The 16185-nt window shown below is 50.7% G+C and overlaps 1 protein-coding gene across 9 annotated transcripts in view; it reads left to right on the top strand.

Annotated features, from left to right (window-relative positions):
* Positions 1-16185, top strand: part of Fak (protein tyrosine kinase 2 Fak) — a 38431-nt gene that overhangs the window by 17704 nt on the left and 4542 nt on the right. For 3 of the 9 annotated variants that reach the window (XM_078181144.1, XM_078181143.1, XM_078181145.1), the window contains 14 exons: positions 9796-9941; positions 10085-10392; positions 10523-10672; positions 10777-10965; positions 11084-11164; positions 11528-11750; positions 12327-12362; positions 12482-12613; positions 12677-12859; positions 12942-13158; positions 13257-13447; positions 13520-13724; positions 13795-13874; positions 14039-16005. In XM_078181144.1, the coding sequence (XP_078037270.1) occupies positions 9806-9941; positions 10085-10392; positions 10523-10672; positions 10777-10965; positions 11084-11164; positions 11528-11750; positions 12327-12362; positions 12482-12613; positions 12677-12859; positions 12942-13158; positions 13257-13447; positions 13520-13724; positions 13795-13874; positions 14039-16005 (4098 nt within the window). In that variant the 5' untranslated portion in view covers positions 9796-9805. Of the gene's footprint in view, positions 1-97; positions 306-2829; positions 3209-5826; positions 7208-8717; positions 9103-9795; positions 9942-10084; positions 10393-10522; positions 10673-10776; positions 10966-11083; positions 11165-11527; positions 11751-12326; positions 12363-12481; positions 12614-12676; positions 12860-12941; positions 13159-13256; positions 13448-13519; positions 13725-13794; positions 13875-14038; positions 16006-16185 lie in introns of those variants that run through there. The other 6 variants (XM_078181142.1, XM_078181141.1, XM_078181137.1 and 3 more) reach the window with 6 other exon arrangements.

The raw sequence follows: 16185 nt of genomic DNA, 5'->3' as shown, positions 1-16185 counted from the left end.
TTCACGGTTCACGGTTCACGGTTCACGGTCGCCGGACTCGTCGCGTCCAGGCAAGGTCACGGGAATCCGCGTTTCCGCGCTCCGACCCCGAAAAGTGTCGTGTTCCAGCCGCGAGGCTTCTTCCAGCGAACCGTTCTCGTATCTACCGGCACGAGCCGCGCTCAAAGGGAGCGTCGAGAACAAAGCCTACGCGAGGGGCGAGAAGACAACCGCCGCGTTTCGGCCGCAGTTCAGCCGCAGTTTGGGCACGCCGACCGAGGGCACAAGTTCTCGAGTGGCATAACGCAGTCGACGCCGTGATCAAGGTGAAGCACCGTGCCTCGAGAGCCCGCGGGCGGGCCGCGAGAGGAGTGGAGGAAGATTTCGAAGCGGAGTGTCAAGGTTGCACGACCTTGATACGGTCGCTGACACCGTACTCCACGGGCTCCGCGTTTCGGAAAATCGGTCGCGTGCCGCGTGGTCCTCTTCGGCTTCTTCTCTCGCCTGCTTCTCGCACTTTCCCCGGGGTCTCCCGACTCTACCGAAGAGCCCTCGATCTTGCTACACGCTCCGCAAACTTCTCTCGACGCGCTCGCAAGTGTTTTTCTCGCGGCTACGCCGCTACCACCATCGTTGGATCGGCGGAACGGTTCACGGTGCTCTATAAAGCTCTCCGGCAGCTTACGGGGCCCCGCTGTTGAGCCTCTCTAGGCCGATCGGAGACCTCGCCGCGATGTCCTCTCGACTTCGGAAGACGGCATAAATATTCCTATTACCGCGAGTGTACGTTTCACCTCGTCCGATTGAAATAATAACGCGATAAACCTGCATCAAAAAACGCGTACACTCACGGTGGAGCGTACAGGGAATCGCGCGCTCGCAAATGCAAGTACGTTTACCTCGATCTGTGAAGAGTTCGGCCGCAAAGTTCCCTCGGATCCCTCGGCAACCGGCGATCGATAGCATCGATCGAAACCGTGTCTTGCTCCGTGTGTATTCGCGGCCGCGTTTCATTTTCTCCCGATGCGGGAAGGGAGCTGCTCGGGTCACGGAGGATTCGCGGAGGTTAATTACCGCGACGACGAAGGGAGCAACGCTGCGGTGGTCGGCTCTGCAGAGACTGCAGACAGACGTGGGTGGTGTCCATCTTGAAATAGGCTGCATACCTTACCGGGAGTCGCGCAGACCCTACGAATTTTCTGCCGGCAGTAGCGACACGTTTTCTCCCAATATTATAAATTACACTAGAGTTAATTACATCAATTTATGAATAGTTCGTTCTCTTTCTACCAAAGACTCTTTCCAAATCTTCGACTCACCAATTATTTCCGCATCGTTTTCGTTTGCGATACGCCGAGAGCAATCGCCCGAATTTAGTTTATTTGTTTCTATTTATTTGTTCACTATTCATTCATATATTTCGTTCTTTATTCGGCATACGGATAGAGGAAAAGCCTCGTCGCAGGAGAAGCAATAAAAAGGAAGCGATGAAATTGACTGAAGTGGAAGGCCTCGTAAAACTGGGGGAATCCAATTTATTTCGATTTTGTACAGTTTCGAATAGTTTTACAATAACTGTCTCCCGGTAATGTAATTTATTCAATCGATTCTCGTGAACCTGTCTTTAGTACTATCATAGCGTTAAACGGGTCGTTGGACTGTGTTGGGTTCGGGGTTAAATTCGCGAAAAGGTGGTCCTCCTCGGACAACTGTATCCGAGAGGTTGGTGGACACATCGAGCGGGTGTCTCGAGGCCATTCACCGGCGCAGGCGATCGCCGGTAGGCCGGAAATGCTCCGTGTTTACGTTCCATCCGAGGGAATTTACGTGGCAGACAGGGGTTGATGGCCAGGCGAGCGTGCTGGGATGGGCGGATAGGGGCGGTCCGGGGCGTACGCGTTGCGGGCCGGCCTGCACGGCCTGCAGGGACTGCAGCTTGCACACAGCCTGCTGTATAGTCTGCATCGCCTGCAGCCTGCAGCTCGCAGCCGGCGACCGGCCGGCTTAGGCGGTGCCCTGCGTTCCGATTGGGGTAGGTTAGGTGCGCGTTTAGTCCCGCGTACCTAAAGACAACTGCACGCGAGATCGCTATCCGTTCGGCTCGGTTCCTTGCTAGTTTACCGCGAATCCGACGCCGCGTCGCGCGAGGGTAACCCGCGATAAGGGACGAGGGATTCCCGCCACGCATCGCGATACCCGGCTACGTAAACTCGGAATTTCAAGCGGGTGTTCTAGCGTGGATGACGTTTTTTATTCGAGAGTTTTTTCGGTAAAGAAACTACGACACTTTTGCGAGTGAACTTTTTACAGTCGGAGTCAATATAACTCGTAATGCGAAATAGATTTTCTGGCCTGTGGTACTTTCATTTTATATAATCTGCTGCATTTTCTTCGCCCTTCACCTACAAAGGATTGATACAGAATTTCTTAGCTTCAATTAGGACAATTATAATGCTATAATAATCGAGTTTCGGATCTAAATTGCCACGTCTCGATCGCGGACGATTGGAATTTTAGCGATCTCGAGGCGAAGAGTCGAAGGTGGATCGGAATGGAGCTCGGTGTCGTCGCAGGGTCTTGAAGAACGTCGCGCCCGGAGGGTTAGTAGACGGCGACGAGAAGCCGGGGCGATAAAGTTCTCCTCCCGGTTGCACCTGTCGCGCGTGTTATCCGTCGAACGTATTGATTCGAAAGCGGCGATACAGCGAATGCACCGGAAAAGGAAGAGCCGGCGCGGCGCGGCGTTGCATCGGGCGTTAGAGTCGCATCGGGAGCTCCGATACTCGTTGAAATTTTCGTCGAAATCTCGTCGAAGTTCTCATCGAGATCCCATTGAATTCTGCTGCACAGCCTCGTACGCTCTTGAAAACCTGCGAGCAGTGGAAGCTGAAGAAGCAAGAGGTGGCACGCGTTCGCCGAGTTTTACACGTTTCGCGCGTTCGGCTGCGGTTCGATTGAGATCGGTGCCGTGGTGAATTTGTTAGGGATCGTAGAACTCGATCTCATCGGATCGACGACGGTGCGTCGATTTCCACGATTTTCGTTGGAGGAAGAGGAACAGTGACCGCGTCTAGTGCCGATGAAAACAGTGACTACCGGTGGGTGATGATCAGTGAGCCCACCGTTTCGAATGAAGTGGTTTTAGGATGATGGTGGAGCGTGTTGAGGACCTTCTCTTCATGTATCGACGTCCCGTCTACCGGGTCTTCCAGTACCTCGAAACCAGCGAGTAAGTAACCAGTGAGAAAAGCGATAATATAAATATAAAATAGAATATAATAATTTATTTTACATATAACAGTATTCCAAATATTCTCGCTACAAGTGTTAGCTCCGACCAGCAGTGCTGCGGGATGCACCTTGCGGGGACAGGCGTTTAGCCGACGAAAGTTTGTCCGGGGGAATGGCAATTTACACAGTACCGTACGACCTATGGGATACGGAGAATAGAGGAGAATAATACCGTCCTCGAGTGGCCCTTCGAAAAAAGGGAAAGGGGAGGTTCTTTTTTCGCGACGGTTACGTCGACGCGAGCTGCTCCTCCTCGAGGAGGATCTAGAGGGATCGAGGCGGGCCGAGGCGAGGATAGGTAACCATGGCGAATTTGGCGTCATCGACCACGGAGCTCTCCTCGGTAACCGTTGCTAATTGGCGCCATTAACCGATGCCGCTCCGATCCGCCTTGAACGTGTCGCCTAGTCTCTCGCTCGGCTTGCCAACTTTCGGATTCGTCGACTTCGAATAATCCGATTATATCCGTGTGTGACCGCACGAGCCGCGACAAAAGTATCCCGGCTCCATTTCCCGCTTCTAAAACACTTTAACCACTTGCTTTACGATTTACTTTCAATGGAACGCGCGTCACTGTTTCATTAGACGCGAGTATATGTGCGAGGTGTCGGCAGAAAATAAAACGAATATACATCGGTTTTTATTTAATAGATTTAATAACCTAAGGTACGATGTCTAAAATCCTTCTTAATATTATTCATTTCTTAATCATCATATTACAGTTACAATGACGAAGTTTCAGATTAAATCTATTTAAACGCGAACGCATGTTATTTAAAAAAAAAAAAAACAAATCGTACGGCATTGGTTAATCCGTTTACAAATGAATAAATTAAAATTCGGAGTCAGAACGGTTCTCCGTTCGGAAGCTCGTTTTCTCTTCGTTTTCCTCGCGGACATGGAAAAATAAGGGAACACGGGGCCTCGAATTACTGCAGAAAATTGGTCTCGGAGCGGCGGAAGAAGGCGCGCGCTGCAAATGAGAAAAGTTTTCGGTGAATCCGCGGCGGCGACCGGCTGGTAGCGCAGGGCACTGAAACTCTCGAAAGACGACCACCGATTTCGCTCGGTCTCGGGACTCCGGGACCATCGGAGCCGCGTTTTCGCCGGGGAGAACTATTTAAACACCGATATCGCCCCACGGCGATGCGTTTCCGTCCCGTCTTTCCAGTCGTTCGGATGCTCTCGAGAGGAAAATTAAAACGCTGCGAAGGTGGACCGGCAACCAGCCGGAGTTCCACCTACGATTTTAATTCGAATACCAACCCGAAGGAAGAACGCGTTTATTTATTTCTTTATCTGGCAATTTCAACGAAAATCTCGCTTTGTTACGCGACGCAAGAAAAGTGGAATTTTAAAAGGATTACGTAGAATTAATCTAGTGTGTCGTAGGACAGAAGAAATCGGTTTTATACGCTGACATTTCAGTCAGTAATAAGATAAAGATTACAATTTCCAAAAAGTCATAGCAAATAATTCCTCTTCTGATATTACCACGAGATAATTCCGGATCGGCAATTGATGCATTAAACAATCGATAGACCATATTTTCGACGGTTTCCGCGTTGTCCGCGTGGACTGGCGGCGAGAGCACTCGGTCGCGAGTCTGTTGGAAAGTCTAGCCGATGGCGGGCTTTTCGTGGGCGGACGTGGTTCAACGAGCTTTCAAGCCGCGCGCCGGTCGTAATTTTAGAAGCTGGAAGGACCACCGTCGTTCGTCGTTCACGCGTCCGCCCTACCAGGATCCGAGTTACATTCTAAAGGGTCCGGCTCGTTGGATAAATATTATTACCATTACAAACGTGTAATATAAATGTAACGTTCGCCGTGGCGAGACCTAACCGAGTCGAGAAACGAATCGCCGTTTACAACCGTATTGCCGGCGTCGCGGGTCGCCGAGAATTTCTCGTGGCGCGGGAACAACGGGCCGACGCCATCCAACGAAATCGAGTGTACAAGATCGTAAAGCTCGAAGCTGGTATTGTTAACGTGCTGTTTGGTCGTCTAAATGCCAGCGGACGGGCCGCGCTCCATCCGGCAACCTTTCACGCCGATCCGCGATCCCGCGACGCGAATCTAATCGCGCTTGCATAAACGAATGTTTATCGTATACACGCGTGCAAGAGGAGAGAACGCGTAAAACCGTCGGCATCGCGGGTCCGGAGACAACGACAAGCGAACGGGGCTTGCGAAAGACCCGATCGGTTGACCGGCGTCTCCAGGCAGTCTGTTCGCTCGATCGGCTCGCCCGATCGCCGACCTGGATATATCGGGCCTGTTCATTTGCGCCGTAGGAATTACGATAGCGACGCGATTTTTCGCGCGATCGTCCCACGCGTCCCGCGAACCAGCTCGCCCAGAGAAAGAGAACCGTCCCGTCGGGCATCGTCGCCGCCGCCACACGGCTCCGGCGAACGAGCGAGCGAGAAGAGAGACTCGAAGAGAACGGCAGGTTGTCCGTTTCGACGTCGCATCGATCAGTTTCCGTGGAACGCCGGACCAACCTAGATCGATCCGACGTGTCTTTCCTACGGATAGAGAGACCCGAGGGGACCGTTCACGTTTCGTTGCCGTCGGTGGAAATTTTTTGGTGTATTTTCGGTGACTTCTCGGTGCGTCTCGGCTGCAATTCCGGATCGAAGACGACAAGGCGGTCTCGTCTACCCCCCGTTGCGTTGCCATAATCGACCACCACTCGGAAAGCCGAAACAAGGACGTTGAACCGTCGCACAGTGGTCTGGGAATACAGTTCCCGTGACCGAAAATTATTTGATCTTTGTCGCAATGCTTCGAGTTACAGTCCTCTTCTGTAAGCTTCATTTCATATTCTATTGGGTTGTTATGGAAGCAATCTCGGTGTTTTGTGAGCTGCCTGTTTGGAAAACCGTTACTTTTGCAACGGCCGAATAGCTCCGAGAAAAAGAAAAAACGATCGCTGGCCGACTTCAGTTGGAAACAGTTTTTCATCGGGTCGTCGAAAACGTTCGAAAAATCATGAGTTGTTTTGAAATTGGACACGAGCGGTCGGCGACGAGCGCGCTCGCCGCTTCGCTGCTTGCTCGAGCGTCGAAATAATGTCGTCGGCATCTATTTGTTGAGATTATTCTATCCTTGTTTTAATTGTTTAAGTTTTCGTGGAAAAAACACCGCGCTCCTAACCGTACAATTACTGAGAGTTTTTAACTTAAATTCAATAATATCAAACCCAAGAAATTGCGTTTCAGTCATGCATCGCATCTCGACCATACCACTGTGCGTCGCATCGGCCAATTTAAAATTCCACCGACCCTCGTCTCGCTCACCGATCGCCGTTCACCGTCGACGGAGATACGTCTCTTCGTTGTAAGACGAGATCCATGCGAACGTTCCGCTGTGTCGGTTGACGGAGCCTCGGTTCGAGAGGCAGCAGCCTCGTGTTTCGCGATGGGAAAAGTGGAAGAGCGAAACCTGTGACCTGTGACTGCGATGCCACCGCGAACGATCTTTTCAAAGATCGGCTCCAAGAGTCTTTAGAACAGTTTATAGAATATCCAGAGTTTCTAGAGTCTCTGGAGACGCTGGGAACCTCGTGGTCTCCCGGTTCACGATCCGATGGAACCGTCGGATTCGTTTCTATTCGTACCGGATCTGTTGCACGGCCGTCGGTGATAGTTCGTCGAAGGTTGTCGAAGCGACAGCGACCAGCGATGCTGGAGCTGCTGGAACGCAAAGCGAACGGCATATCCTGGCCGGCGTGCCGCGGCCACAATCTCGAGTCGTTCGCCAAGGACGCGAAAGGGGTGTTCTTCCTCAAGAGGGACAAAGGTTACCCGAGGGAGAAACGATGGAGGAAGGAGAACGGGGGCTTGCTGTGCTCCCTCGGTCAGCTGGGCTGCTCCGAGTCCTACAGTCCGGACACCCTTGGCACATGGAAGTTCCACAAGGTGTCCCGTGCGAGGTACGCTTCGGAACGACGGACGGAAGGCGATCGGTCCTAAGGAGAACCTCGATAATTTAATATTTATCTATTATACTGTGTATTTATCTTTGCTGAGACCCTGCGACTTTACACAAGACATCCTTTACACCTTTTCAATATTTATTTAGACGTCTGCGTGCGAATGAAAAATGTCGTGAGGTCATCGATGACCTCAGGGGGTCGTCCTAGGGTTGAAATACTTGTATTTCAAAACTTCTCCGCGACGATGCAAGAGCGCAATAGAGAAAGTAATAGTGAAAGGTAAAGTGCGTGGGCGATAGTCGCAGGTGCGTGGTAGTTTTGCGAGCGTCGGGTCAGGGCCGAAGAGCGCGCAATCTCTCTCTCTCTCTCTCTCTCTCTCTCTCCTGCTCTGTCTGTCTCTCTCTCTCTCTCTCTTCCGTTGTTCTCTTGCTTAATAGCAGCGAAATTCGACTTCCGGCTGAAAGGAGCCAATTCCACGATAAAAGAGAAGTTGACGATATTGTCTCCGCTCGGTGCCGCGGTTGACGACCATTTGCGACGCGATTCGCGACGGCTTGCTCGAACAATTGGCGCGTCATCGTCGCCGGGGCGCAGTGTTCGCCGCGCCGCGGCTTTAGAAATTCTTGAAAACCCTTCGCCGCTTGAAACACGGTCGACGGAACCACGGGACGCGGCCGATGCCTACATACATACACACGCGTCCGCGTGGCTTTTCAAAGAACTTCTTCTCTGTCTCTTCCTCTTCCACTTCCTCTTCCTCTTGCTCGGCTCCTTGCGTTTTCCTTTCTTCGATAAACCTCCGGTTTCGCGGTGTCGTTGAGAACGCATTCGAACGCTTTCGACTGTGCCACGGCTACGTGACGCTGCTTTAACACCGGGAAATCGTGCGCGCCCCGACCAATCGCTTTGTTTCTTTCATTCTTCATTTCTTTATACATACACGCGGGTGAAAATCCATTTTTACAATAAGAAACAAACATTTAATATTGAGATAGACTTAATACAGAATAAAAATGCTATTGTATCAATTACAACGCTATGAAACAATTTAAAAATGGAAGAAACGTATACGCATAATATACTAACAACGAAGAGAACAGAATCTTCATCGAATCTCGATTGAAACTCGATCGAATCGCGCGATCGAACGACAGCCGAGTCGCTGTTGACTCCCACCGCTGACCAGCTCCGATGCAGCGGAAACTAATCGGTCGGTTTCAAGAATCTTAAAAGCTCGGTACACAGGCGGGGCGACTGCATCCCCGAGGCTCCTCGAGCGGTCTCGAAAGATCTCGAGCGATCTCGAGAGGGTAAACCGAGGTTTAATCCTCTCGATGGCCCTAAACGGGTCCAATAAAGCGCGAGACTTTGAAGTGTCGCGGCCGTTCGGCCAGCTCGAGACGCCGACAAACTTTATCCATAAGAAACTGTTGGCTCGCGACGTTCTGACGGATATGCGGCGGATCAAAGGATTTCGAATTATTGTTCAAATGGATAGATTTTTGGCCGCGTACGCGTCCACGTGCAAATATCGAATCAGGAAAAGAATGGACGCGTGTCCGATACGCGGAATTCGTCGGCGAAGATTAACGATGAATCGATCGGCTGATAAGACGGCGAACGAGATCGACGCTAGGTGCGTTCGCCACTGCGCTCAGTTGTAGTCCGATCATCGGGATCGTCGCATCTACCCGCGATATATCCGGCACCTGCAGTTATTTCGTGGAAGTTCTCGCGTCATCGGGGAACGATCGCTGGCAAATGGAAACGATGATCAACGCCGCAACGCGTCGATTTCGCTCGTGGTGGATCGCGCTGTCGTGCAACCATCGAGAAAAGGAGTACCTCAGCGTCGGACGAATCTCGAAGAGGCTGAAAGACTATCTGAAAACGTAATAGAACTCTCCACCTTTTCTGAAACACTCGCGTCGCGATCGGCTCCGTAGAAGAAAGCCAACGAACGTTCTGGAAGTCCATCGAACGCTACACGATCGACATGATTGCATCAATAGGATTGTCGCGAATGTGAATTTTTTTACTGCACATTCATTATTTATTCTGTTGTAACAACTTTGCAATCGGTACGTTGCGCGACGGATTATAGAATAAAATAGTGTGCGATCACGAAAGTTGGGCGAAAAGTGATGTGATCGATGCTTAAAGGTTATAACTCGTTAGTTGTTGTAACTTATTACGAATTAATTGTATTAAGGTGTGCTAACTAATTTACGATATTTCCCAGCGATGAAATACGTCCTCTGATTACTGTACTTAAGTATCGGTAATTTTTTTTCTGTTATACAGTGTTCGAAGATCTATATTTTTAAATGGGATTTTTTAAAAATAAGGATTTCGTTTCCCGGCGAAATCTTTTTTTCCTCTACGTACCGGTGAATAATGAATCTCCTCGCCGAGAAGGCAAGCTTCCACGTTGTCTCGGGCCAGCGCGGAGCCGAGGTTTTACCGGATAATGCATAATTGACGCGAAAGCCTCGCAAAAAAAGCCCTGCAGAAAGCCTCGCGAGCCGGCCTTCGTTGCCATACTTCTTATACCTGTTGTTTCTCTGCTCTCTTTTCCATGTCAGCCATGAGGGGATGAGCACTGGCGTGGGAGATGGTGGTGGTGGCGGCGGTGGCGGTGTCCAGGGCTCCGGCGGCGGAAGAAGCACGCCGCCCCATGGATCGCCCACCCCCATGGACAAGGCCACGCTGAAAGTCCATCTACCTAACGGTGAGTCGAAACGAATTTCAGATATTCGGATACTTATTTATTCATTTATTTATTAATATAAACTGCTCAAAAAAAATGGTAGCACGAAAGAATTTCAAATGAAATATGGCCAACTTCCATCGACGATAATTCATTTGCTGCAGGTGGCTTCAACGTGATCAAGTTCGGCGACGCCATCGACGTGCGAGGGATCATCTCCCTCGTTACGAGTCGGTTGGCGGTCGGCACGAGACACTACCGAAATCTCTACGCCATGAGGCTGCATCACCCAGGGTCGGGGGAGAGTTACTGGTTGCACCAAGACACCACCATGTATCAGGTACAAGAGAAGTACGAGAAAAAGCATCCGAACTGCGAGTGGAGGTACGAGCTGAGGGTGAGATACCTGCCGCAGAATCTGAACGATCTCTACGAGAAGGACAAAGTGACCTTCTACTACTACTACGACCAGGTATTTCGATGCGCTCGGTAATAATGATAATAACGTTTAATAACGAAAATACGCGTATTCTTTTATGAAAAAGACAAATTCAATGTCGGTTTGAAAAATGGCTGGTCGACTTACCAAACGTTTTCCTCAGGTGCGAAACGATTACCTATGCGCCAACCACGCGGCTCTCGACCAAGACGTGGCGGTACAGCTCTGCTGTCTGGAGATCCGCAATTTCTACAAGGACATGCCCCAGATGGCCCTCGACAAGAAGAGCAACCTCGAGTACCTAGAGAGAGAGGCAAGAATCTAGAACCGATTTGAATCCGAAACCAATCGACTAGGACCCCCCGGTAGAGTCACAGGTGTTTGATTTCCCTCGTTTTCGCTTGTTCTCGGTCTCAGGTCGGTCTGCACAAGTTTCTCCCGCGGTCCGTGTTGAACGGAATGAAACCAAAGGCGCTGCGCAAGCTGATACAGCAGCATTTCAAGAAGGTGGCCGGACTCACCGAACTGGATTGCAGGTACAAGTTCTTCGACCTGCTGAGGGCGCACTACAGATTCGACCAGGAGAGGTTCATATGCGCTCTCGGGGTGAGTAGCGGAGCCGGGTATCGTTCACCACGGCCTCTTCTAGGCCCTGGCTCCTAGACCGTAGCCTCCCAGGTCGATACGATTCCGATACGATATCAAAGCCATGTCTTGTTTGCAGGCCAGCTGGTCTATACCCGTCGAACTAGTCATCGGGCCAGATTTAGGCATTTCTTACATGGCTCACAGAGGCGGAACAGTGGTAGGTCTCTCTTTCTCTGTCTTTCTCTTTGAGCATCGGTAAAGATGATCAATGGCTTTGCCTTTTCATCTCCCGCTGCGATCTCCTTTCGCTAGGACTTCCACGAGGCACGGGGATAATATTGATATTGTATTGTTCTGTTTTGGAAAGTCAAGATAATGCCACGACAATAAATTACAAATATTTTCAATACGAGATCGAGACATTGAGAATATACACAACGCGAGATAACATGCTCGATATCTTTTCAAGAACTTGACAGTATTTCTGTAAATATCGTATTATCCTCTATTGTGGAAGCTCTGCCTTTGCCACGCAATCGTGCACGCGCTTGATTAAACCGAATCTGTTCGATGCACGCAGCCGACGAGAATTGCCGAGTTCTCCCAGATACAATCCATCCAGACCCTGGTCTCGGACTGCAAGGAACACGCGAAGGCGTGCATCAAGCTGAGGGTAGCCGGGGCTGCCGAGACCCTTAGCATAACTTGCTCGAGCCTGGACCAGGCCGAGAGTCTCGCGGATCTGATCGACGGTTACTGCAGGCTCGTCACCGGAAGCAACACCTCGCTATGGAATAGAAAAGGTACCGAACCGACCGCGATCGCTCTCCTCCGAGTTACACGACAACTCCGAGAACATTCTATATCTATAGCATGCGCCGCGAAAGAAACTGAATATCCGACGAGAGTACGCGAACCCTGTGTAGCAGCTTCGATGCCAACTGCAAACACTTTCTCGTATCTTATTGTTAGCTTTGATTGTACTCGATGACCCAGGCCTTGATCGATCGATAAGTACGCATCGAACACGGATAGATGGACAGCCGAACGGACATAACAAACATACGTAAAGCAATGAAACCGGTTACAAAACGTATTCCAATTTTTTATCGTTTTATCTCGTTTAATTTTGAATAGAAAATTGAATTCTTTTCTATTCGTAATTATATTTACGAATTCTATTCTATTCGTATATATAAACGAAATGAAAGGAATTAAAGTTAATTATACTCGAAAACAAATCAAAGTCACAGCAATTGGCCCATCTGACATTAACCGATTCCACTACCCTACGAACACACAAGTATCTGGCACGAACACCCCTCTTGCATCGACGAACGATATACTACTCTAAGTTTCTAATCGTTTATAATTGCAAGCTGCATCGTGGAAAAACTATCCCTGTCCATGCAAAGGTTTGTAGTTTTTGTATGATCCCGTAGACTTGACGTGTCTGGTCGTCCAGACATGCTGCATGAGTCCCCCGCGCGGTTCGATCGATCGTTATTAAGATCGCTCTCGGTTCCAAAAATAGATGCCCATCCACCGAAGTACAGACAGGACGGTTCCAACAGTCCGGAGAAGAACGTCAGCAAGACTGGGACCATTTTGTCGGAGGATTACGCTGAGATCGTCGACGAAGAGGGCGATTACTCAACGCCAGCTAGTAAGAATAATCGGCGCGGTTCCGATATGGTTGCGGTTTTATTAAACCGTGCTCTTCTTTCAGCCCGAGACTATGAAATCGTCAGAAACCAAGTGGAGCTGGGCGATGTCATCGGGAACGGACAGTTCGGCACTGTACATAAGGGTTCGTACAAAGGAAGGGACAACCAGGTAATAGCTGTCGCGGTGAAAACGTGCAAAGTGGACGCGGATCTCGCCACCTCCGAGAAGTTCCTCGAGGAAGCTTGTAAGACACTTAGTTCACTGCGATCATCCGGTCGAGAGACCCGACTGTTTCACATTTAACGAATGGCTATCGAATATCGCAGATATCATGCAACAGTTCGAGCATCCTCATATTATACGATTGATCGGGGTCTGTTCGGAGGCGCCGATCTGGCTGGTGATGGAGCTGGCCAGGCTAGGAGAGATGCGAGCTTATCTCCAGTCGAATAAACAGCGACTGGACCTAGCCACGCTTCTGCTTTATACCTTCCAACTGAGCACTGCCTTATCGTACCTCGAGAGCAAGAAATTTGTACACAGGTAATCTCATCCATGAAACTTCGCCCAAGAATATTTATTCTTAGCTCCCAGCCTCCTAAGCGGAAAAAATCTTACTCGATTTCGCTTTTGTTTCGCAGAGATATCGCCGCAAGAAATGTTCTAGTGTCGACGCACAATTGCGTTAAACTGGCGGATTTCGGCTTGAGCAGGTGGGTCGAGGACCAGAGTTATTACACCGCGAGCAGGTGCAAGCTGCCGATCAAGTGGATGGCGCCAGAGAGCATCAATTTCCGAAGATTCACTACCTCATCCGACGTCTGGATGTTCGGTTTGTCTCGTCCAAGAATAAAAACCTCTTCCGCAAGTTCTCTCTAATAACAGCAACACTTTTATTTCTCAGGCGTATGCATGTGGGAGATTCTGATGCTCGGGGTGAAGCCATTTCAGGGCGTAAAGAACCACGACGTGATCCATAAGCTGGAGAACGGGGAAAGACTAGCCTTACCGAACCACTGCCCTCCGCGTTTATATTCTCTCATGTCGCAGTGTTGGAGCTACGAGCCGAGCAAGCGGCCAACGTTCAAAGAAATCAGGGAAACTTTACAGTAAGCTCCAAAAACGAACATCCGGTCTTATTCGGTGTATCCAGTTTACTGAAATTCCCTCGTGTTTCAGCGAGATTCTATTGGAAGAGAAACATCAGCAGCAGGAGACAATGAAGCGTGAAAACAGAAGAGTGCAAGCCATGTCTTGGGGTACGTAAAAGAGTAAACGAGTAAAACTGTGCTTGTACCGGCTGCTTCCACGTTTGATTAAAACGAGGGGAAGAAAGCGAGTAGATGGACGTCGAGGCAGCCGGTACGCGAAAAGGAGAGGGGATACAGATAAGAGGAGCACCAGATAATCTGTGATAATTCAGGTGCAGACGATGTACCGCCGCCGAAACCTTCGAGGCAACCGCAAAACACGTCGGATCAATCTCAGCTGACCGCTGCGGCCCCGGTTTCCACCTATATCGTGGCGCAGAGCCCCGAGGTTCTCGCGCAGCTGCTCAAGGACAATCAAGCCAGGGGGGTATGTCCCTCCGTGTACACGACGCCTGCCTCACCCTTCAACACCCTCGCGGTCCAGTTCCAAGACGAGGACCAAGTCCTGACCACCGCAGTGGTCTCGGACTTACCATTTTTCGATCCGGCCGTCTCGGAACCGTCCGCTTCCCACGACACCACCCAATCGGCCGATTCCACCCTGTCCGACACTACCAATCTCGATTCCCTCGACTCCTCGGACACCACCGCTCCCCTCATGTCCAGCCTGACAATTTCAGAGACGTCACAAGCCCAATCACCCGCTGCGAACAGAAAGCAACAGCAGCAAAAGGTTAAAGAGATGCAAAATTTGTACGCGGTCAGCTCGAAAGTGGTCGGTAGCATAACCGGGGACCTCTATTCGCCCGTGCAGAAGTTCTCCGCGTCGAACGCCATACCGGTGACCACCGCGACGTCGAGCTGCGGTGAAATATACGGTCCGGTGGCCAATTTTACCCAGAGTTCCGCCATCGTTGGCAATCTCAGCCAGAGTCCGAGCGTCGGCGGTAATTTCGGCGAAAACCCCGGCAACTTTGGGCCCAGTAGTTTGAACAATATCGTAGGTCCTGGCAATTCGACTCCTCAGACCGCAAGTTTCGTTCAGTTCTCCAGTGCTGGCGCGCCTCAAACCGCGAACATGTTCGTCGTAACTTCGAATCCCGTGCAAAATACATCAGTTGCGGCAGGCGCGTATCCTCGCGTGCCCGTCAATTCTTCGTCGTCCAACGACACCGTGCCTACATCCACAGCAGAGTGTCTTTATGGACCGGTTCTCAAGTTCCGAGCACAAAACGCGCAGAATCAAACCGTGACCGAGTTGAAGCCAATGAATGCCTCGCTGGCCACCTGCGTCCAAGTCGCGAGGAGCAATTTGACGGCGGCGCCGTCATCCTCGTCATCGCAGAATCTACAGAATCTTCAGAATTTGCAGCCTCAGCCGATGATGATGCATCCGCAGAATTACCAGCAGCCACAGCAACAGCAACAGCAAATCTACTCAAACATTGGCCAACAAGCGTTGGTGGGAGCACAGCCGATTTACTTGTCGCAGTCCCAACACGTGCAGAACCTTCAGAGACAGAACAATCCGTCGGTTCACCAACCGGTTTCTTATATACCGACGCAACAGCAGACCGGTCAGCAGATCCAGGGGGTCCAAGGAACTCAAGGAATCCAAGCAAGTCAGGGGAGCCAAGGATGCGGTGCCAATCCGATTTACACGGCACACGCGACTTCCGTCACGGTCGTCCAAGCTCACAAGATCCTGCAAGGAACCGCGTACCCGCAGCAAATGCAGCAGCAAATCCAACATCAGATCCAACAGCAGTCTGGAATATTACATTGTCATGTGGCCAGCTCGCAACCTGGCAGCGTGAGCCAGCAGTTATCGTACGGTGCAGTGACTCAAAGTCATCCGATTCAGGCGCAGTTTGCGGTGGCAAATATCACAGGTCAGCCTGCCAGCCAGCAAATTGTCCATTCAAGCACCTCGAGCTATGTCATTGGCCAACAACCCGCACCCACGTCTCAGTGCAACGTTACCAATCTAGTAACGAACACGGCAAACGTGGCATACCTACCGCAACCGGTGCTCTGCCAGCCCGCGGTCGTTAAGACCGTCGGACCCCAGCTAGCCACCGGAATTGCAAAGATCACCACGTTCGTCGCGCAAAAGCCTGACGAACAGCTGACTAGCTCCATCGACGGTACACTGTCCGGATCCCTGATATCCTCCGCTGTCAGCGACAGCACCATGTCATCGAGCAGCTCGATGACAGAGGAGGCCCACCAAGATCAGGTTTGGCTAAGCCTCCTAGGAATGAACAATCGCATCCCCTATTCTGCAACAGCATATTGTTTAGACTTCAGACTGTGTACAGGCTGCGGTCGGGCGGGTTGCACCAGCGCATATAGAATGTTGCTCTACTATTTTTCCCAAAAAAAATCTTCCCGTCCTGCCATGACTTGTAAGCAGTCG

This window comes from Augochlora pura, chromosome 5, assembly GCF_028453695.1.
Source record: "Augochlora pura isolate Apur16 chromosome 5, APUR_v2.2.1, whole genome shotgun sequence".
Lineage (NCBI taxonomy): Eukaryota > Metazoa > Arthropoda > Insecta > Hymenoptera > Halictidae > Augochlora > Augochlora pura.
This window is presented reverse-complemented; position numbering and strand designations above follow the sequence as displayed.